Source organism: Prosopis cineraria, unplaced genomic scaffold, assembly GCF_029017545.1.
Source record: "Prosopis cineraria cultivar Desert tree isolate PC_DT_omini unplaced genomic scaffold, ASM2901754v1 PC6, whole genome shotgun sequence".
NCBI lineage: Eukaryota > Viridiplantae > Streptophyta > Magnoliopsida > Fabales > Fabaceae > Prosopis > Prosopis cineraria.
Window position 1 is genome coordinate 898,983 of NW_026555337.1, and position 21,557 is coordinate 920,539.

At 37.8% G+C, this 21,557-nt stretch overlaps 3 protein-coding genes across 5 annotated transcripts; 2 read left to right on the forward strand and 1 right to left on the reverse strand.

The window, feature by feature from the left end:
* Positions 1–224: 224 nt before the first annotated feature.
* On the forward strand, positions 225–8,600 carry LOC129313184 (uncharacterized). Its single transcript, XM_054956155.1, has 7 exons — positions 225–489; positions 572–774; positions 853–1,297; positions 1,385–1,744; positions 1,824–2,002; positions 2,124–5,102; positions 5,832–8,600. Exons 1-7 carry the CDS (start codon positions 225–227, stop codon positions 8,415–8,417), a joined length of 7,017 nt encoding a protein of 2,338 aa, XP_054812130.1. The 3' UTR covers positions 8,418–8,600.
* A 4,776-nt stretch (positions 8,601–13,376) lies between these two features.
* Positions 13,377–17,370, forward strand: LOC129313142 (lysine-specific demethylase JMJ30). 3 transcript variants are annotated; one of them, XR_008593876.1, is made up of 6 exons: positions 13,377–13,936; positions 14,386–14,595; positions 15,258–15,392; positions 15,476–15,625; positions 16,159–16,832; positions 16,923–17,058. XR_008593876.1 is itself a non-coding variant. In XM_054956087.1 (6 exons), the coding sequence occupies exons 1-6, from the start codon at positions 13,451–13,453 to the stop codon at positions 17,109–17,111; spliced, it is 1,263 nt and encodes a 420-aa protein (XP_054812062.1). In that variant the 5' UTR covers positions 13,377–13,450; the 3' UTR covers positions 17,112–17,370. The 3 variants fall into 3 exon arrangements, 2 of the variants coding, with proteins under 2 accessions (XP_054812062.1, XP_054812063.1); XM_054956087.1 differs by having other exon boundaries at positions 16,159–16,251; positions 16,923–17,370; XM_054956088.1 differs by having other exon boundaries at positions 13,378–13,936; positions 15,482–15,625; positions 16,159–16,251; positions 16,923–17,370.
* A 736-nt stretch (positions 17,371–18,106) lies between these two features.
* Positions 18,107–20,668, reverse strand: LOC129313140 (IRK-interacting protein). The gene is made up of 2 exons (XM_054956085.1): positions 20,238–20,668; positions 18,107–19,795 (listed from the first exon to the last, which is right to left on the reverse strand). The coding sequence occupies exons 1-2, from the start codon at positions 20,466–20,468 to the stop codon at positions 18,278–18,280; spliced, it is 1,749 nt and encodes a 582-aa protein (XP_054812060.1). The 5' UTR covers positions 20,469–20,668; the 3' UTR covers positions 18,107–18,277.
* Positions 20,669–21,557: the final 889 nt, after the last annotated feature.

The following is a 21,557-nucleotide window of genomic DNA, read 5'->3' on the forward strand; positions in this document are numbered from 1 at the left end:
TCTGGAGTCTGCACCTTAGGTAATAGCTAATTAGCTATATCTGTTTTATTGATGTTACAAAGCCTGTCTCTTACATTAGCTTCAGTTTAGGGCGAACATATTTGAGTTTCATCTTAAATTTTTCTCAAGTCTTTCAGGAATCAGCTTATCATTCTCTTGTTATTACACAATGTTAACTCCATATTCTTTGGTATTATTGGGCCTTTGTAAAACGAAAGGGTTGAATGACATATTATGCAAACAACTCCGATAGGTTCCACGGACAAGAAGTGTGGAATCCAGAGAAGATGGATCCAGTAAGGTCAATAGAAGACCAGTTCTCCAAGTTGCATCCATCCTTGCCAGTAAACACGCGAATTGGAATTGTGGGGGGTGGTCCAAGTGGCTTGTCAGCTGCTTATGCATTGTGCAGGCTTGGTTATAAAGACGTGACCGTGTTGGAGAAGCATCATGCAGTTGGTGGCATGTGCGAATCAGTGGAAATTGAAGGTAAAGCTTGTTAGCAATCTCTAGCTCATTCATGTCATTAATACTTGAATCTTGACAATATGTTGAATCTCTATTTATACAGGGAAGGTTTATGACTTGGGCGGGCAAGTTCTTGCTGCAAGTAGCGCTCCTGTCATTTTTCACTTGGCAAAAGAGACAGGGTCTGTATTAGAAGAAATGGATTCCCACAAGCTTGCTGTTATTGAATGTTCTACTGGAAATTATCAAGATATTAAAGTTGCAGATGATTACGTATCTGTGATGTCACTTACATTGGAAATCCAAGTAAGCCTCCACTATAAGCCCATACTACACAATGACTTGAAAGTTGAAACCTATTTATTCCTTTTGCGCTACTGACAGGAAAAGGTAAAGAATTCTGATCGTATTGGTGTCCACGCTGTTAGTGAACTTGCTTCGGACTTAAGTCCGGAATATATTGAGCGATATGGACTCAAATTTGTTCCTAAATCCGTAGCCTATGGTTACACCGCTTCAGGATATGGGTTTGTTCAAGATATGCCATACGCGTATCTTCATGAATTTACCAGAACGTCAATGGCGGGAAAAATTAGACGTTTTAAAGGTGGATATACAAGTCTTTGGCAGAAGATTGCTGAATCGCTTCCACTGAAACTTCACTGCAACACTGAAGTGTTGGCCGTCAGACGCAACTCTGAAGGCGTCACCGTTAATGCCAAAAATTCTGATGAAGTTAAAACAATGGAGTTTGACAAGATTATAATCTCGGGAAATTTTCCATTAAAATATGGAAGAACTTATAGATCCTTACCTTCAACTTGCATAGGTATGTAAATTTATTGCTCTTCAGTATTTACATAAGGTTTTTGTGGCTTTGTCCCACCGTTACCTAATGAGGAAGTCTTGTGGGCAGAGCAAGAAGCTGAAGTCATGGATGTCAGTGATCTTGAAAGGGATTTATTCAGCAAAGTAGAGACAAATGACTACTACACTACTGTTTTGAAGATTAACGGGCTCGAGGATATGCCTATTGGATTTTATTATTTTAGGGAGTTTATGGAAGATCCTAGTACAATTGGAAATCCAGTTGCGTTGCAGAAATTCTATGCTGACACTGATATATTCTTGCTATGGTCATATGGCAACTCTGCTGACATTAAGGGACCAATTGTCACTGAGCTTGCGATCAATGCAGTAGAAGCCATTGGAGGAGAAGTTGAGAATGTGATTCTTCAACGTCGTTTCAAGTATTTCCCTCATGTTAGCGGTCAAGGTATTTCAATTTTCAATAGTTTCTCTATTTTGTTTTCCTTCACCTAGCAAGTGTACTAATTTCTAGAGTTTGAAAGCAGATATGAAAGATGGCTTCTATGACAAATTTGAATTGGAACTTCAAGGTTCGAGGAATACTTACTATGTAGGTGGACTTATGGCGTTTGAGCTTACAGAGAGAAATTCATCTTATGCAATTGCTTTAGTCTGCAAGAACTTTGGGACTAACAATGACCTGCCAATATTTCCTTACACTAAGGTAATTTGGCATTGTGCATATTTAAGCTAATCAATAGCTAGGAAATGTCGAACTTTTATGAACTCTATATATTCAAGTTAATATAACAGGCCTGCACTTACTATAAGCTTGTCTTTTGCAGAGTTTGTTTCCCTTGCAAATGAAAGGCATGATAAAAGATCCAAAAGAATTAGGCGAATTGCCAGGAATACAATTTTCTGATTTGCCTAATTTGAGCGGTTATTTGAAGTACTGGGGAACTCATTCTGTTACTCGAAACAAAACTCTCTACACTTGGATTAATGAAGAAGGGGTTGTGATGTGCCAAAGGACCTATGGAGAGCTTTACTCAAATGCCAATTGCATTGCTCAAAAGCTATTAACATGCCAAAAACCATTTATCAAACCTGGAGACAGGGTTTTAATGATCTACGTTCCTGGTTTGGATTTCATTGATGCCTTCTTTGGATGTCTAAGCGCTAAAGTCATACCAGTTCCTGTTCTTCCCCCAGATCCAATGCAAAGCAGTGGGCAAGCACTTATGAAGATTGAAATTATTGCTAAATCATGTGGCATAGTAGCAATTTTGTCAACAACAGCTTATCATTCAGCAGTCCGTGCAGGGTCAATGAAAAATTTAATCTCACTAAGTAGAAAAGGTGGGAGGGCTTCGGCTCAGTGGCCTAATCTTCCATGGCTGCACACGGATACTTGGGTCAAGAACTTCAAGAACCAGAGTATGGAATGTCTAGCTGATCAATCTGATCCTCAACCTAATGATATTTGTTTTTTGCAATTCACATCAGGATCGACTGGTGATGCTAAAGGAGTAATGATAACTCATGGGGGTCTGATTCATAACGTGAAGTTGATGCGAAGACAATATAAAAGCAGCTCAAGAACAGTACTTGTTAGTTGGCTTCCTCAGTATCATGACATGGGGCTTATTGGCGGACTCTTTACATCTCTTGTTAGTGGTGGTACAGCCATTCTTTTCTCTCCAATGACATTTATCAAGAAGCCACTTTTATGGCTTGAAACTATCAGCAAGTATCAAGCAACTCATAGCGCTGGCCCTAACTTTGCCTTCGAGTTATTGATTCGAAGGCTAGAGTCTGACAAAGATAAGCTTCAAAATTTAGACCTGACGTCTATGATGTTTCTCATGGTTGCAGCTGAGCCCGTGAGACAAAAGACTTTGAAAAGATTTATTGAACTAACTAGTACTCTTGGCTTATCTCAGAAGGTTATGGCTCCCGGATATGGCTTAGCAGAAAATTGTGTGTTCGTTAGTTGTGCGTTTGGAGAAGGTCACCCTATTATTGTTGATTGGCAAGCAAGAGTTTGTTGCGGGTACGTTCACCCAGGGGATGCAGATATAGACATTAGAATAGTTGATCCGGAGACTGGTGAAGAGCTTCAAGAAGATGGGAAGGAGGGAGAAATATGGATTAGTAGTCCGAGTGTAGGAATAGGATATTGGGGAAAGGAAGAATTGAGTCAAAAAACTTTCAGGAATGAGCTTGAAAACCACCCTGGACGTAACTACGCAAGGACTGGAGATTTGGGACGAGTAATAGATCAAAAGTTGTTCATCACTGGCAGAATCAAAGACCTTATCATTGTTGCTGGAAGAAATATTTACTCGGCAGACGTTGAAAAAACAGTTGAAAGCTCATCTGAGCTTCTTCGTCCAGGGTGTTGTGCTGTCATTGGTGTCCCTGAGGAAACCCTATCAGCAAAGGGAATTTCCATTCCAGATGGTTCTGACCAGGTTGGCCTCGTTGTGATTGCAGAAGTAAGAGACGGCAAACCAGTTGGCAAAGAAGTGATCCGGCAAATTCAAAATCGTGTGGCAGAAGAACATGGAGTCTCTGTTGCTTCAGTCAAGTTGGTCAAGCCTAGAACCATTAGTAAAACAACCTCAGGAAAGATCAAGAGATTTGAATGCCTAAAGCAATTTACAGATGGAACATTGAACTTGGCACCGCAACCACTTTTGACAAAGAAAACATTAGCACGATCATTCACTACAGGAACATGTAGGGAAGGATATACACCTCGACCCCAACTAGTGCTAAATAAAAATCTAAGCAGTCCAAGAATCAGCAACGAACAAATTGTGGAATTCCTGAAGGGGCTTATTTCTGAGCAATCAGGTATTTCAATTGATAACATCTCAATTACAGACAACCTAACATCATATGGAATTGACTCGATAGGTGTGGTCAAAGCAACTCAAAAGCTCTCTGATTTCTTGGGAGTGCCAGTAGCAGCTATCGATGTCTTCGCTGCGTCCTGCATTCTCGAGTTGGCTAATTTCTCAGAGAATCTTCTATTGAAGTCTCAACCTCAACTTGGGAACAATCCATCCCATGTTGCAGAACTTGAGATTGATTCTTCTGAATTGATTGTGGATGTTACCAGATCTCGCCAATTTGGCATTCGTTTCCTCCAGCTCTTGGCACTCATTTATATGTCTGTCATTCTAGTTTTTCCCACATATCTATCTATCACTACCATTTTGGGTTTCATCCAGAGAGTTAGTAAATTAGTAGACGGGATACCCTGGTTGAGTTATTTGATTTCTTTGTCTTTTGCACCTCTTGCTTGGATCCTTTGCATTGGTTCCACTTGTATTTGCATTTCATTGTTCGGGACTTCTTTCCTGAGGCCAAATTATACCCTTGCCCCTGAAATCTCCATTTATTCTGTGGATTTCATCAAGTGGTGGGCACTTTATAAAATGCAAGAAATCTCTTCTAAAGTTCTGGCGGTACATCTTAGAGGAACAATATTTCTGAAATATTGGTTTGAGATGCTTGGTGCAAGAATTGGATCTGCAGTTCTGTTGGATACAATTGACATCACAGACCCATCTCTAGTTTCAATTGGAGATAAAGTTGTCATTGCAGAAGGAGTTTTGCTCCAAAGCCATGAAGTAAAGAATGGACGTGTAAGTTTCTTTCCTATTAGGATCGGCAAAGGTTCTTCCATTGGGCCTTATGCTGTTCTACAAAAAGGAAGCGTTATTGGGGAAGGCATTGAAGTGCAACCTATGCAAAAGGTTGAAGCAGGCCAACAAGTGCTCAAAATGACAAGGCTTAACAATGTTTATAAGGTATGTTCGAATCTTGAATAATATTATAAGAAAACATTAAATTCACCACCTTGCATATTTTTAGTAACATATGATTAGTTTTGATTTCCTGTTTTGAGAACAATTTGTAATTTTCAAAACCATTGTAATAAACAAGTTGCTTGATAATATGTTTTTGGCGATCCATTCTGAAAAACAAGAAAATAGATGTATTCTTAAAAGCAAAACAAAAAAGCCGCGCAACTTTTAGACGTCTTGTCATCTTTCGTTTTGGCAAAATAAGGAAGAGGTGGGGAAGAAGTGTTTTCATTAATGTCAATCTTGTAAACATTGCAAAAAAATTGTGACTCTAGCCACGCCCTTCTTTTTTGTGTTCAGTGCAATGTTTCAAATGAATGTTGTTCCTTTTTATTTTATTTTAGAACTTGTTTTGAAAAATAATTCTATGGAACTATTTTTAAAATATAAAAACACAAAACAATATCAAAAAGGCCCATTAAGATTCTTTTTTCCCTTGCAATGTAATTTTTTTTTTTTTCAGTTTCATCACTTTTATATATGTTTTTTGGGAGTTGAATCTTATTTTATTTTTATCTTTTACTTTAGGGTCTATACTTACTAAAATTCATATGCATGTCTCCTTTTTTAGCATGAATGAAACACTTTTCTACATTATTGAAGTAACTTTATTGAGCCTGGTAACTGAAATTTTAACTACATTAACCAATGACTCTTTCAATTGCATTTCAGAACGCAGTACTACCTGTTGATACTAGTGAAACTGAACCTGCTGTTATCTACCATTTTATGGGAATCTATCTGATTGGTTTTTTGAATTCCCTTGCCGCTGCTATTGTCTACTTCCTATACATAAGGTTCTTCTCGAATCCCCCCTCATTTCAACACTTCACATTTATTTGCTTATCTGGAGCCTTCCACTGGATCCCATTTACCATCATAGCATATGCTACCATGTTTTCGTATGTCCCATCAAGTCCCATTATCTTTGCCATTTCATTTTCTTGTTTCTACTTGCTTCATGGTCTTATTCTCAGCTCTCTCACTTGCTCTTTGACTCGACTCCTGGCGTCTAGTCAAAAGCAAACCCATTTTAAAATATGGCTTCAACATAGAATCATCATTGCTTGCCACCTTAGATTTGCTAAACTTTTAACAGGAACAGAAGCCTTTTGCATGTATTTACGTCTTTTAGGTGCCAAAATTGGCAAGCAATGTTCTATTAGAGCCATCAACCCTGTTTCAAACCCAAATTTAATGTCAATTGGTGGGGGGGCCCATCTTGGTGATTTTTGTCGGATAATTACTGGGTTCTATTCTTCTAATGGGTATATTAGTGAAAAAGTCAAGATTCAAGATAATTCAGTTGTCGGGAGTCAAAGCCTTGTCCTCCCTGGTTCAACCATTGAAAAGAATGTCATTTTGGGTGCACTTTCAATTGCTCCAATGAATTCTTTGCTCCAAGAGGGTGGTGTGTACATTGGATCACAAACTCGAGTTGCTAATAGAAACTGTACAAATGCTTTGGATGAAAGGATAGAGGAGATGGACATGGGATACAAGAAATTGGTGTCTAATTTGGCTGCAAATTTGGCTGCCACGACTTTGAAAGTTAAAGCAAGATATTTTCATCGCACTGGAGTTAGCGGAAAGGGATACCTAAAACTATACAACAAGATAGAAGGCTTTCCACTACACAAGATTTTTCACGCTGGAAAAAGATACCCTATCATTGTTAGGCACAGCAACAGCTTGAGTGCTGATGATGATGCAAGGATCGACGCTCGCGGTGCAGCTTTAAAGATACTCTCCGAAGGTCCTACTTCTGAGTGTTCTCTCTATGACTTAACACTTAAAACGGGCAATGCATTCTATGCTCGCACTATTGCTGATTTCGCCAACTGGCTTGTTTGTGGACTTGATGCAAGAAAGGAGTTTGTTAAGCGAGTCCCACATGTTCGTGAAGCAGTGTGGAATTCTCTTCGGCATGCTGTCTCTTACGCTGAATTGCACTACTACTCAAACTTCTGTCGGCTAATTCGCTTTACAGATGGACAGGAAATGTATGTGAAGTTCAAGTTGCGGCCTTGGGACAAACGTATTAGCGAAGATTTCGGCAAGGTAGAGCCAAAAGGGATCCTTCCACCGGAGACAGGTGCTATTCCTAGGGATGAAAATGATGCACGTCCTTTACTTTTTCTTGCTGATGATTTCCAGCAACGTGTGAATTCTCCTAGCAGGGTTCAATACATTCTTCAAGTACAACTCCAACCAATACCAGATAATGAAGCCTCTCGTGACACTGTGCTAGACTGCACTAAACCATGGGACGAGAATGAGTTCCCATACATTGATGTTGGAGAGATAATCATCAATCAAATGCTTTCTACCGAAGAATCAGAGAGACTGGACTTTAATCCCTATCTTAAAAGCCATGAACTTGATGTCATTCATGCTACTTCGAGCTCCCAAAGTGCTTCAATTGATCACGGCCGTTCCTTGGTCTATGAGATTAGTCAGAAGCTAAGAAATAAAGAGCCACTCCCAGAGGCCTTGAGGAGCTTTATTGAGCAATCTGATGTGAAGATAGATCTATCAAAATGTCCAATGGCAGCTTCGACACAAAAAACAGAGTTGCAAGAAGTGAGCTTGACCAGAACATGGTATCAAACCTTGTTAGCAATTTGCATTCAACCATTATTACAAACCAGTCTACCTCATGTAGTGGTGGGTTTAGCAGTCTTCGGTCCTTTGAATTGGGTTGTACAACTGAAGAATGCCCAGAAACTCCCAGTCAATTGGCTGCTTCCTTTATGTTGGGTTTTCTCAGGTATCGTGGCAGCATTGGCATGTGTTGTTGCCAAATACGTGCTAGTGGGAAGGAAGAAAGCAGGTGAAACAGTGGCTATATGGAGTCAAAGGGTGACAATGGACAGCACATGGCAGGCGATCAGAACTGTGGTTGGAGATTATTTTATGGACATGGCAAGTGGTTCATTTTGGTTGGTGGTGTGGATGAAAATGATGGGCGCAGAGGTAGAAACAGAACGTGAGGCCTACGTAGACAGCATGGGAGTATTATTGAACCCGGAAATGGTAAAGATTGGGAATGGAGGATGCGTGGGAAGAGAAGCTTTGCTCTTTGGGCACATATATGAAGGAGAAGGCGGGGTGGTCAAGTTCGGAGAGATCGAGATTGGAGAAGAAGCATTTATAGGAAGTAGAGCGGTTGTGATGCCCGGCGTACAAGTGGAAAATGAGGGCAGCCTCAGTACGTTGTCTCTTGCCATGAAAGGAGAAGTCATTAGGTCTAAATAATGAGTAATATGATATGATAGTGAGAGTAATGACAGGATGTCGTCTGCTCATTCATCCCGTTTCTTTGTTCGGTTTCTTGTCTTTCACTAAAGCAATAAGAAAGCTGATCATTATCTGTACATGAATTTGGGAGCTTTCATCCAATTTTAATCAACAAAATGATTTTTATTTCAATAAGACCCACCTCCGTTTTATTTAGCAATCTTAAAATTCAAGCCATATTAGTCTCATTCAACTTGACATTTGTGATATGGGTGCCTTGTTCTTCACCACCCCGCAAACAATATTTACAAATGCATTTCAATCAACAAGTTGGAATGTGGTCGAGGTTTTTTTTTTTTTTAGGGGGGGTAAATTAAGGAAACTTCATTCATGAAGTAATCATGTCCAAACTAAGAAATACTAAAGAAAGATAAGACAAAAGGACCCTTCTAAGGAACCACAAAGAATCCAGATGAAGAGATACTTGATACAAATTAAAATCACAAGGAACACTATGTGCCAATTTAGCTAGATAGTCAACACCCGTGTTCTCTTCTCTATACAAAAAATGATGTTAACATTTCAATTTCTATGTAAAAGTCTTCTCGTAGCCTAAATAATGTAATACAGTTGCATATGTGATATGGGTGCCTCATTCTCCCCCACTACATAAAAAAGTATACAAGCAGACGGGTGACGGCCAAGCATAGGCCAATTCTAATTCTGCACTACTCAAACCCCATTCTACCCTCTCTCTTTTACTTGTTTCTTTTGTAAGTTTCAATCAATCATGGATGATCCTTGTTGTGCCTAATCTGGAATTTTTCGAGGAGGAAAATTGAATAAAAGAAATATAAATATTTGGAGTTATCATGAAAATTTTAAAAGGTAATTTTGGAACTATTTTTAACTATATGGTCCACTTATTGAGAAAAAGGTAAGGGAGTCGATTGTGTGCAGAGAAGGTATGAGGCATCCCTCAAAATCGATTCATATGAATAGTTATCTTAAGTTAACTATATAAATTTAAATGGCCTTAAAAATATTTTAATTATCCTTAACAAATAAGATAATCAAAAGAAAAAATTTTATTTATTTATAAATTGGACTTGATCTAGGATGAAATTTTAGGGCCTACGTATTATTTTAAGGGATTAAAGCTCATGTAGTTTGAGGTAAAAACGCATGTCTCTTGGCTGAAATTTTTTTAGGAAAAATATTAATTATTAATTTTTTTATAAAATAATTTTAATGTTGGTTTGTAGTTTTTATTTTTGAAAATATTTTATTTCTTTATTTGTGATAAAATTTTGAGAAACAATTTCAAGGAAAAAATTTTAATAAGATTTATGAAAATATCATGTATCCAAAATCCATCTTCCAAATATGATTTTTTATTTTAGAAAAACCTTTTATTTTTATTTAAGGATAAAATATTTTAAAATGTGTACTCACGATAATTTATCTCTATGTAGCATAAGTTTTTAACTTATAAATCTGTGAGGACTCTGAAAATTTCATGAAATTGATTATTTCAAAACTATATACATGTAAAAATTTATCGCTATGGAGGATTGTAAATTAATTAATTTATAAGCCTGCATGGACTCTGAAAATCTCACATAGTCAAAAAGATATAAAACACTTTTAATAATATACTATGATAATGTATCGCTATTGGTGTGTGTATATTACAATCAAATTCCATAATAATAATAATAATTGTTATATAAGACATGCAGAGACTAGAAATTATATTCTATTTGGAAATTCATCAAAGAATTATATTGAAACCCAACAATCATATCACGTTATTATAGCATATAGCATAAAAGAAGAAAAGTTTAACATGTGAAGACACAAGATGAAGAAGAACAAAATTGGAAATCATGACCTCACGCACACGATGTTTGAGTACACGAGGACAAAAGATTGCAATTTAATTAGAAGATCACAATGGAAGTTTAGAACGATTATAGACTCAATTTTATAAAATACTTGATCAATGTAAAAGTATGAAAGATGAATTTACCTCTAGAAATTTATGTTAATTTTTTTTTTCTATCTTTTTTCTCACACAGTTTTCTTGAGTTTATTTAACTATCTCTTTATGATTTACCTTTGCTTTTCTTTATATAGACCCCAATATTTAGAGTTTTTCTAAAATCTTAATTATATTGTGATTTATATTAATATTTTTATATATTCTTTTGTTATTATTATTTGGAGATTAATTGTTATATTACCTATTATTATATTTCAATTATTATATTATTTTAAAATCTTCAAATCTTAATATTAAATTATATTTTATTCTGATAATTTTATTATTTGAGATATTCAAATCTTTATAGCTCATTACTATATTAGATCATAATCTAGTTTGATTATATATGTGTCATTTTTATTATTTTCATATCCAATACCTTTTAAATTTTTATTTATTTATTTTTTTGTTATAAAATATTTTCCTATTTTTTATTTTCTATTTTCTCTTTTTTATTATTTTATTATGGATGTTAATTTATTTATTTATTAGGGCCCGGATGAAATATGATATTCACATTCCTCCTAGTAAAATTGGTAAAATAGACTCTCTCAAATTAATATTCGTCATCATAAGTCTTCCCCTATTTTAACACTAAAAGGAAATTTTAAACCGGCAAAATTTCCCCCCTTCCCCTCAACTCTCTTTTCATAGTCTCCAAAGTTTGGTGATTGTTATCCTATCTCTTCGTAGCTCCATAAATATGGCCTATGGCCTTCCTCAAAACCGTAGTTATAAAAATCAAAGGACGGGTCAAAATTTAACATTTAATACTTTTGATTCGTTGTAGAACATTAGAGGATCAATTATTAAATTCAAAGCTATAATAATGACAGAAACCCTAAATTCATTAATTAGGGATGTTTTAAATGATTAAGAAGTCTTAAAGGCAAATTAAATTCTAGAAGACTAAAGAAAAACTTTTAGCATATTTGACTCAACCCAAGATACTCAAACCCATAAGTCGAATTAGTTTAGTTATTATTATTTTCTTAAATTTAGAAAATTAGTTTCTTTTATTTTATTTTCATATTGAATTTTGGAAAAATTAATTTATTTTATTTAGGATATGATCTATTCATTTGGAATCCTAGATCAACTAGGATTATGTCATTTAAGTTTTTAGAAGCTTATTTAAACAGTTGCTACTTCGATTAGTATTATTTTTCGTGAGATAATATACTCTGGGATTTTTAATTATTGTGAGTTGTCGTTTGGTTGCCTTGTATCATCTCGTTGGGACATTGAGCATTATGATCCCAACTATTTTTTACTGAATCCTCTGCTTCCTTGTGAGTTTATGGATATCCCTATATGCTATCCCTTTGTTTTTTCAGACGTATGTCCATTGAACTAGTGCAGGTCTCTCTCGCGCGATAGCCCTAGTAAGGAACAGAGTCCCTTCAACAGCTTCTTCAAGCACAAAGGTTTACAACTATATATTGTATGGTTTTTTGAATCCACGAACTCGTAAAAACTGAAAACAGGAACAGGAAACCACCTCTTGCTTCAATGTATTTTATTTTACCAAGGATTTCTACATTCTAAAGGTTCGCAAATTTGGGGAAGCTTCCGTAGGCACAGCAGTAGGGTCAGCAAGGGAAGTTCCAACCCCGATCCTCTTCATCGCTACGAGGACCCCACTGGCCCTTGAGTTGATACCCACTGTTGGAGCATAGGGTTTTAACCTAGACGCTTTCTAACCTATGTTGCACTGCCCTGCTTCTGCATGATCGACGCTTAAATACCTTATAACGCTTTATATACTTTCCATTTCCCGTATTGCTTTGTTCAAATGTAGCCTCGTATTCTCGGAGACAACACCACATCTTTCAATGCGGGGTTCATATTATCGGTGAAGGTTTAACACTGCCTAATGAGTGGGTGTGAATTAAGTGCTATAACCATTGCTTGTTCTATAAGCATGTCTTGTTCTGACTTTTGAGGGAAGGACCCCGAAGTCCTTTTCTTCTTGATAACAAAGACCCTATTTGGTAGGACTTAGGGGTGAGGGCGTGTAAATAACTCAAGAGGGTTTTGCCATTTCCATGGTATACCGAACATGGTTTTAAAAACTATTTTTTATTCTTGATTTTTTAAAATTCATCCTCTGTAGCGAATGAGACCAATATTGAAAAGAGTGAAACGAAAGAAGAGAAGGCACGAACGCAGTGAAAGATGCGGTTGTTTACTAGTTACTGGTGATTTCAGAATTTAAAAATTTAAAAAACAAAGCAGAAGGGCTTAAACGAGCTTATTCCTTGTCTCAAGGGTTTTAGGCCTTCACCCATTACAGCAGATATTTATGAATATATTTGTTGCTTAAAGGATTTAATTTATGGCCCGGCCCCTTGCAATTTTTGAACTAAATCATGAGAAGCATTCCCAAACGCACGATTCTAAACCCGGCACCAATAAATTATAGGAAAAAAAAAATATAATCATCAATTATTATGGTTTTATCATAATGTGCTTTTAATCTCTATAATTTTTTTTAATATTTTCAGTTTTTAAAAATTTTAGTAAAATTGAGTGACATTTATTTTTTAAGTTTTTATAATTTTAATATTTTTAGTTGTTATGAGGATTAAAAACAAAATTAAATTAATGATTATATTTTTTTTTAAATAATAAAAGAAAATTTTTATCACAGAATGGCATGTGATTATTGCTGCAGAAATGAAACATTACATGGTGATTTTTTGCCACCCGTTGTCTGGTTGCTGTGCTTGATTATGTGATGATTTGGTTGAATACGTGGCCTTTCCATTTTGCCTGTAACATCAGAGACTTGGGAGTCTAAAGTCTAAACGGACGAATCGAACTAGGGAGGGGCAACCCAAAATATCTGTGGAATCTTCTCTGCTTTTTTCCCCACTTCCAAGCAAATATCTCAATTCCTGCCCTTTTTGTATAAATATCAAAGCGCCTTCTCACTTTTCTGTTGCCCGCACGCTTTGCTTCCTCCTGCTTCCGAGGGCGCACTCACTGCGTGATCCCTCACATGTCTTCTTCAACCGCCCCGGCCACTACCAGCGACTCCTCTGACCTCTTTGAAACACCCATATTAGACAGCGAGTTTTCCGCTCTCCTCCACGCCATTTCCGAGCATGGAGGCTATGCTTTTGTCAGCATGGCTACCCTCGCCACCCTCGGCGACTTTCGAGCCGCCGAGGCTGCCCGTGAGATGGCCTGGGAGCAGCTACACTCAGGGCCTCGTCACTCTGTCCTCCCAGTTTGGCGCGACGCCTACTCTATGGCTTGCCTTCACGTGGCCAAGCACCATTACAGCAGCGGTGACTTCAAGGAGGCTCTTAGGGCTTTGGATATGGGACTGATCATGGGGGGATCGCTTCTAAAGAATGACCTGAGCTCTGCTGTTGGCAGAGTCTCGGAGAGGGTCAGGAACATTAGGGCTTCCGGAGAAAGCCACGAAGGCTTCGGGAAGTCCGAGCAGCGACTTCTCGATCACGAACTTAATCAGGCCGAGGTGAGGCCCAACCATCTTGTTCCCTGATGGATGCGTTTCATGCAATGTTTTGCTAAATCTATAAATGGTTATTTCTATTTGGTGCATGAATCCTCTGAAGGCCTTGTTACTGAAGTTCTTGTATAGTTCAGGGAGAAAATGACACAAGGAGCACAAGTAGAACTGTTTACGGGGCTCACTTCCTCTTTCTTCTCCTAATCAAACTTTTCTCTCTTATCTCTGTAAGAATTTTACCATCAAGAACTCTAGAAAATCCTTAATCGGCAGTCAGCGCACATAAGAAAATGAGAGCATACTATTTGCAATCGTCGAATTGTATGCTGCCCTATCGATATTGAAATTTCAAAGTTCTTTTTTACGGTGCTTATGAAGCCAGATCTGACTGATATCTTTGTTTCCAAATATTTGTCACCCTTCTGATGTTTATATTATAGCTTTTGCACTTGTAGGTGTACAAACTTCTACCCTTGAACTCCCTTTCTCATAAAATCGTGGAGAAGAGGTCTGCTCTGTCATTGGAAAGGTTCCTGGAAGATTATTATCGGTCTGGTTCCCCGGTTATCATCAGTGATTGTATGGCTCACTGGCCAGCCAAGACAAAATGGAATGACATAGACTATTTGAAAAGGATTGCTGGTGATCGCACAATTCCAGTTGAGGTAATTTCTCTGCTTATATGGTTAAGTAAGCTGCTAGAGGGAAAATCTTATTTGAAAGATGTCCTTTGCACCGATTTGGTCCTCCAAGAAATTTTTATGTTAATTGATTGGTTACATCAATCTGGAAATTCGACTCATCTGAGAGGGAAATTTCATTGTCCATTTATTTGATTTACACTCTATTAGTTCTTAATAGGCTCATTTCAGGATTGATTGCTGAATATGAGGCATGCTTATTAAATCTGCGTTGACGATATTTGATGCATGTTTTATGCTGGCATTTAATAGACATGTTGTTCTAAGTTCTAACTTGTACCTCATCGCCCCTCTTTGTAAATTGTATTTACTAATTTTTCAATGGCCAATAACAATAACCGAATGTGCAATTAATCTATTTATGGTGCATCATTTTCGCTCATGCATATCTGAGATACATGCCTAAATAAAAGAACTAGAACTTTGCCACTTTGCATGCATCGTGGAGTAAAAGCATTACTTGCCTTTCATTCGTTCAATATAACCATAATGCACAATGAGTATAACACAAATCCACTCGCGCAGAGAGGAAGCGAGAGAAAGAACCTAATTTATTAATATTTTTTTTTATTAATATTACATTTGTTGCTATTGGGTGTATTGATAAAATTTAGCATGCTTTGAAGGTTGGAAAAAACCATTTATGTGCACAGTGGAAGAAAGAGTTAATTACATTTTCAGAGTTTCTTCAACGTATTGAGTCCCATGGCTGCTCTTCTGTGGGTCCTACATATCTTGCTCAGCATCCGCTATTTGATCAGGTATTTACTATTTATAATTTTTGAATCTTGGCAAACAAGATTAGACGTCAAACTGCTCATTTCATTCACTAACGTTGATGAAGTTGCAGATAAATGAGCTTCGGAAAGATATTTGTATTCCTGACTATTGTTTTGCTGGCGAAGGGGAGCTAAGGTGTCTCAATGCTTGGTTTGGTCCTGCTGGGATAGTAACACCATTACACCATGATCCACACCATCATATACTAGCTCAGGTGAGTTAATTGTAGTACTCTGGGCTGAATAATTACAACACAAAGCTGTGTTTTATCACATATATTCAGCTTATTATTACTGAGATTGACATCTCCAACATTTAGGAATGCTATTGCAGTATTAATGTGCTTTTTTAATTCTTCTTAGCTTGAGTTCCTCTAGATTATAATCTTAATTATAGGCTTCTAAAAATTCAGCATAACATGGATAACACACTTCTAGTTTGGCAAAAGACCAAGTTCTAATTTACTGTGGTATGGTCTTGAATGAGGCACTTAAATATATTTGGACAGTATTGTGGTTTCTAATATTTCCTTGCAACCAAAGGTATGTTGTTATCGCACATCCTTAAGATTTCTTTTTTTTCTTTTTTTCTTTTTTAAGTCCCTGGACACTGCATTGGATGCATGCTTATTTGACCATTTCTTCCTGGACACTGCCAAATTCTCATTTGTAAATTATTACCCGGCGACCTATTACATTATTAAACATCTACAGTATATTTGGCTGTTTAGTTGTAATGTACTTTCAGGTTGTGGGGAAGAAATATGTGAGGCTCTACTCTGCATCTTTGTCTAAGGAACTTTACCCTTACATCAAAACAACGCTCACGAATTCCAGCCAGGTATTTATTTATTTATTTTTCAATGTGAATTAATAACCTCCTGTGCATGATGCTTACGCATTTGCACACCATCATTACCATATACCATCATTTTCTCTCTCATTTTCCTGATGTTTGCTGAAAGTGTTCCTATCTCACTATATATATCTAGGAATTGCATGTTTCCACAACTTTTCTTTTTATCCTTGCAGCCAAGTCGATTCATGCCTCACTCAGTACTTATTATTTACAAACAAGTATTTCCCTTATTAGGTGTTTTGTGAGAATGAATCGATTATTAAGAAATGGGTTTTTTCCTGCTAATCTAAAACTTATTGTTGACTGCTAAATAAGATGAGAGTTCTTGAGAATAGAGTTTGGGGTTTTGTTCTGTTATATGGGGTATGCAAGAGAAAGTGATCGAGCCTAGTGGCCTACCAATGTGCGACAAACATATATGAAGTTTTAGATTCGGGAAGTTAATAAATTTTGTTGAATCAGTCAGAGTGGTTGAATGTGGTATGGTTCCCTGGTTTCCTATAACTGCAAGTTCTGTTTGACGAATGCATACCCTTGGCTCTCTAGATATTCATATGCTTGAGGTGAGGTGTGTGTCTGCTTTTTATCTTTATATATATATATATATATATATATCTGCATCCATTTTGATTGGAGGACTCTTATGTTTGAAGATTGATCCAGATAGCATAGATGAAAAGATGTTTCCTGGGGTGCAAGACTTGGAATTCGTAGACTGTATATTAGAGGAGGGTGAATTACTATATATCCCGCAAAAATGGTGGCACTATGTCCGCTCTCTAACTACAAGTTTCTCCGTTAGTTTTCGGTGGAGTAAGTCCGAAGGTTCAGCTACATCCTGATGTTTTATCGCTCATGTCATGTCTACCATTTTTTTCTTTGAAGATAACAGAAAAATCTAAGTGGAGGAGGGAGTATATTCTTCAATTGCGTTGTCGACATAACGTACCTATGCCCATTGCTCATTTGTATCACAAATTCACAATGGAAGTATAATCGTCGTGTACACAAGATTACTTTTGGCATTTAGTGCTAGTGCTACTATATCATTAAGCAAGGTTGTGAAATAGAGAGATCATCATATTCACTGTCTGGAGACAAGATTTATATATATATATATATATATATAGCTTGACTGTGGATCAGGCAGGGAAAACAAAATAAGCTTTATTGGGGAAGGTATGCACAAAACTTCTATGCATGCAAGCAAAGGCGGGGCTTTAACCGTGAACTGAGTCGCGAAACAAGCGGGAGAATATTTCTCATTAGAAATTTATAATCCAGTTCAGGAGCAAAATTCTCTGCGCCACCTTGTCTTAATCTTGTTTACTTCCTGCACTGCGGGTAATTACGACCAATACTTAAAGGGGGAAAATGGGTGCGCTAAATGGAACGCCAAGTATAATTACAACTGAAGTTAGAAGATCGAATTAGACTGCTTAGCAAGTTTCGTAGTCGAAGCGACATCTCCACGATGTATTGGAGTCTGTTTCCTCGCTCGCATGCCTACATAGGATTTCAGATAAGTTGATGTTATGTTTGAATGTATCTGGATTTGGGTCAATCATTTTGTTTAGGCATTTTAAAATTTATGGATTTAGATTTACTTGTGTGTGTGAATTTGAAATACATGGATCTTAAATTTGAGATTTGAAATTCAAGGTTTCAAATTCAAAATTCAAATATAAATTCACTAACCCAATACTACCTGAGATAATTTGTTAATCTGCTTTATTACAGAATTAGATCAGACGTGTGCCTCACCGGTTATCTGTATGAGGCGGTTCATTCATAGGACCGTGCTGCAGGTGCAAAAAAAAAAAAAAAAAACATGAAGTGAAACGTAAAACGTTTGAGATTATAGCCTGCGCTTTTCTGACCTGCTCAATGATAATCATCATGAATTCAAAGTCGACAACTGAGCGGACCAAACAACACAAGTGTAAACTGATACAAGTTATGCAGTTACTGTTACAGACCAAGAGGAGAAAGAAAATGAACTGTGAAATTAGGCTGCAGATTTGTACCTGCAAAGAACTTTACACTTTAATACACTATCCTGAACATAAAAACCTGGCATCACCATGAGCTTAACCCTGCTTGGACACTGTGACCTGTGCCTATTTTCCATTAACATATCTTCCATGTAATGAGGATCGAAGCTTGTATTCTCCTGAACCCTTAAAATTCCCAATGGCGGGTCGAAGGAAAATGCCAGCAAATGGAGTAACCACACGCATTTAGCTGCCACAAAGAAAGCTTGAAGTAGCTGTTCAGGCCAAGCTCTCGTCCAATTCAAAGTGGTTATAATGCTGCTCATTTTCTGGTCGCAGAACTTGCCAAAGTCTTCGCTGTAATATCTGGTTCCCTTTCTCAACACCTCATTCCAGCTCAAATTCCTGAGTGCTGCAAAAGATGAGAATTGGGCTTGGCGATCCTGTTGCGGGTCCAACAATCTTGGAGCCCCGTTCTTTTGAAACGCGCAATTCTCGAAGTCTTGGAAAAGACATTGATTTATGAGAGCTTCCAAATGGTATAATACCGCCTTTGAATACTTTGAATTCAGAGACAGTTTATATGGTTGAAGCAGCACATTTAAGTTGTTCATCAGGAACTGATCACTTTCATCAATCTGGCTTACTAGAGTCTTGCAAAATTGCCTCGCTGATAATCTTGTTTCTGACACAGTATGCAAGAAACCCTCCACCAAATCTTCTCCATTTGCATCAACTGATTTTCCTCTTTTGGGAAGATTATTAAGCTTTTCGTGAACCTGAGAATCCTTGGCCTGCGTTGCTTGTCTAAGAGCTTTCTTCAGCTCTTCGCAGTAGCTCTCCAGATACTCGAGCTTTTGTCTAAGCTCCCCCAATGAAGATTTCATCTCAGACACTTCCATTAACGCCGCGTCTCTGTTCTCATTTGCTTCAGTGAGCTCCTTCTTCAATGTCTCGATGGACAATATCCCCAAATCTTTAAGAACCTGAGAAACTTCCTCAGACTCTGTTCTGTTTGGGGAATTCTCATTCTTGTGCTTCTTCTTTAACCGAGGAAACAACCATGACATCACCCCCTTACCTCTGGGTTGTGATTGAACAGATGTGTGGGAATCCGTGAGGGGAACAACAATATTGGAGCTCTTCCTATTCCTTGTACCGTCATATTCGCTAGTTACGGTCGCAGGTTTACATTTATTGCAGGAAGACTCAGACCTGATGTCCTCCATACTGTTTCTTCTTCTAGACCTGAAGTAGTCATTAACGGGTGACGTTTGAAGAACATTGATGTGGTTTGCACTGGAACCAGTAACAGATTTGGTATCATCGGCGGGACATATATGAGATTCCATTTCCCAATTCAGAAATCCAGAAGTATGTCCCTTCCCTGAAGTTGATTTCTGCTTGTAATCTGGCAGAACAGTTTCTGTGAAGTTTCCTCCTTCTAGTGAATTCTCGTCCCAACTCTCTGATATTATTCGGCTTTTCACCGGGTTCTGGCGATAACCCGGAAGTGGGTCATCTTCATAGCTCTGTCAATGATTCTCAACTTTAGAAACTAGCCCTCGTTCAAGAGAAAAATAGAATCTTGAAAGGAAAAATAGAAAACACCCTGATAGATAATAAACATCACAATTATAAACCTGGCCTATTTTTGTTGTTGAAGTATGACTTTGCTGATCTTATAAGCCCCGTGACAGGAACACATCAAATTAAAGCAAGAATTATAAAAGAAAGATATAGAGCAACGATTGAGGACAAAAGAAAGACAGCACTGCTTTTTATTTATCCAGCTCATTCAAGTTTCAAGTTCAAGCACAAAGAAGTGTTAGAGAAAGGATATTAATAACAAGGCTTGAAAGAAGGCTTAGAATGGAAACGAACACAAGAACGGTGTGTAATGTCAGACGAAACAGTAGTGTTGACATGACCTGAAAACTAAAATAGAGGAATGAAGGAAAAATGATTGCTTACGGGAGTGAAAACAGGATAATCTTGCGCAGAAAACTGAGAGGCAGAGCGTGGAGGAGGGGCAGGAGATGGGAGTCTAGGATTTGCAGGGCTGCTTCCTTGTGTTAAAGCCGCATGAAGAGCTCTAAGCTCCACAGCTTTGGATATGGCGCTTTGAATTTCGTGCCTACTTATTTCAGAAGTGCCATTCTCTCTGTCTTGAAAAATCTGGGAAGGAGGAGCAGCCGCAGCCATGAAACAGAAGGAGGAGTGGATTGGGATATGAGTGAGTTGCAGAGAAGACGATATCTGTGGCAGAATGTGGGACAGCCAGAGAAATGGAACGAGAGACTGATAGAGGCGTCTCAAATCCAATGAGTTTTGTCCTTGTTCTCATGAGGAAATCAATGGAATGGGGAGGGTATGTGGAGAAGAGAAAGACAAGGAGGGGGGGGAGAGTAAATATGGGAGTGTGTATATATGGGAGCCGCAGGGGTTGAGTGTTTACTGTGAGGGCAGTTTAGGAACATAGCCGCGAATTTAAAAATTTACCGGAAAGCAACTTTATGTGGTGGTACCACTGTGCACATGATTGCTTGCAATTAGTACCAATCGTTACAACAAGTTCCCTTCCATGTCCACTAGGTTCCACCACCAAATCCATCTACGCTCGCGTTTCCTCCTTTCCTTTCCTATTAGGTTTCTCTCTCTTCTTGCCACCAAACCCTTGCTTTACCACTCTTCCACACTTGGGTCTGTAATCAATCATTGTTCACCGCCACTTTACCCCGGGATTCTTGCGTCATTTTAGAACCGGCTGAAGTCATTAATTTCCACTTGAGGAAGAAAAACATGGACTGATGAAATTTTATGACTCTCTTCATGCTCAATCGAATTACAAGTACCATCCCTCCGCCTCCATCACTTCCTCTGTTTCTCATTTTGTTTTCATCTGAATTTTAAATCTACCCTATCGGATTTCAGAAGCTTTATCTTTCTCTGAAAGGACATATCTCAATATTTCAAATTCACATGGTCGGCCTCACATTGGACAATTTCAAAGCGTTTAGCTCCCACAAGCTGATAATGTACCGTGAATTCAGCGTCTTCCCCTCGTTGTTTTCTTCTGGAGGTGCAGGCTTTTCGCCCCACAGAGAAACAAATATTGATAGCCTTCTCAACACTCTGCACGCCATGAATCTTACGACGAATAAGTTATTTGAGAAAATGTAAAATATTATTTTTGCTCGCAGGTCCGCACTCTTCCTTTTTCTTAATGAACGATGGTTGATGGAATGCCAAGTAGGACGAGGGAGGGCCAAACACGTTCAAAGGTTAGTAAGA

Coding starts and splice junctions, on each gene's coding strand:
- LOC129313142 (XM_054956087.1), top strand. CDS start 13,451: ATGTCTTCTTCAACCGCCCCGGCCACTACCAGCGACTCCTCTGACCTC. Junction 14,596..15,257: donor ATCGCACAATTCCAGTTGAG/GTAATTTCTCTG, acceptor CATGCTTTGAAG/GTTGGAAAAAACCATTTATG. Junction 15,626..16,158: donor ACCATCATATACTAGCTCAG/GTGAGTTAATTG, acceptor ATGTACTTTCAG/GTTGTGGGGAAGAAATATGT.
- LOC129313184 (XM_054956155.1), top strand. CDS start 225: ATGACATATTATGCAAACAACTCCGATAGGTTCCACGGACAAGAAGTG. Junction 1,745..1,823: donor CCCTCATGTTAGCGGTCAAG/GTATTTCAATTT, acceptor GTTTGAAAGCAG/ATATGAAAGATGGCTTCTAT. Junction 2,003..2,123: donor CAATATTTCCTTACACTAAG/GTAATTTGGCAT, acceptor TGTCTTTTGCAG/AGTTTGTTTCCCTTGCAAAT.
- LOC129313140 (XM_054956085.1), bottom strand. CDS start 20,468: ATGGCTGCGGCTGCTCCTCCTTCCCAGATTTTTCAAGACAGAGAGAAT. Junction 19,796..20,237: donor ATTATCCTGTTTTCACTCCC/GTAAGCAATCAT, acceptor AATCATTGACAG/AGCTATGAAGATGACCCACT.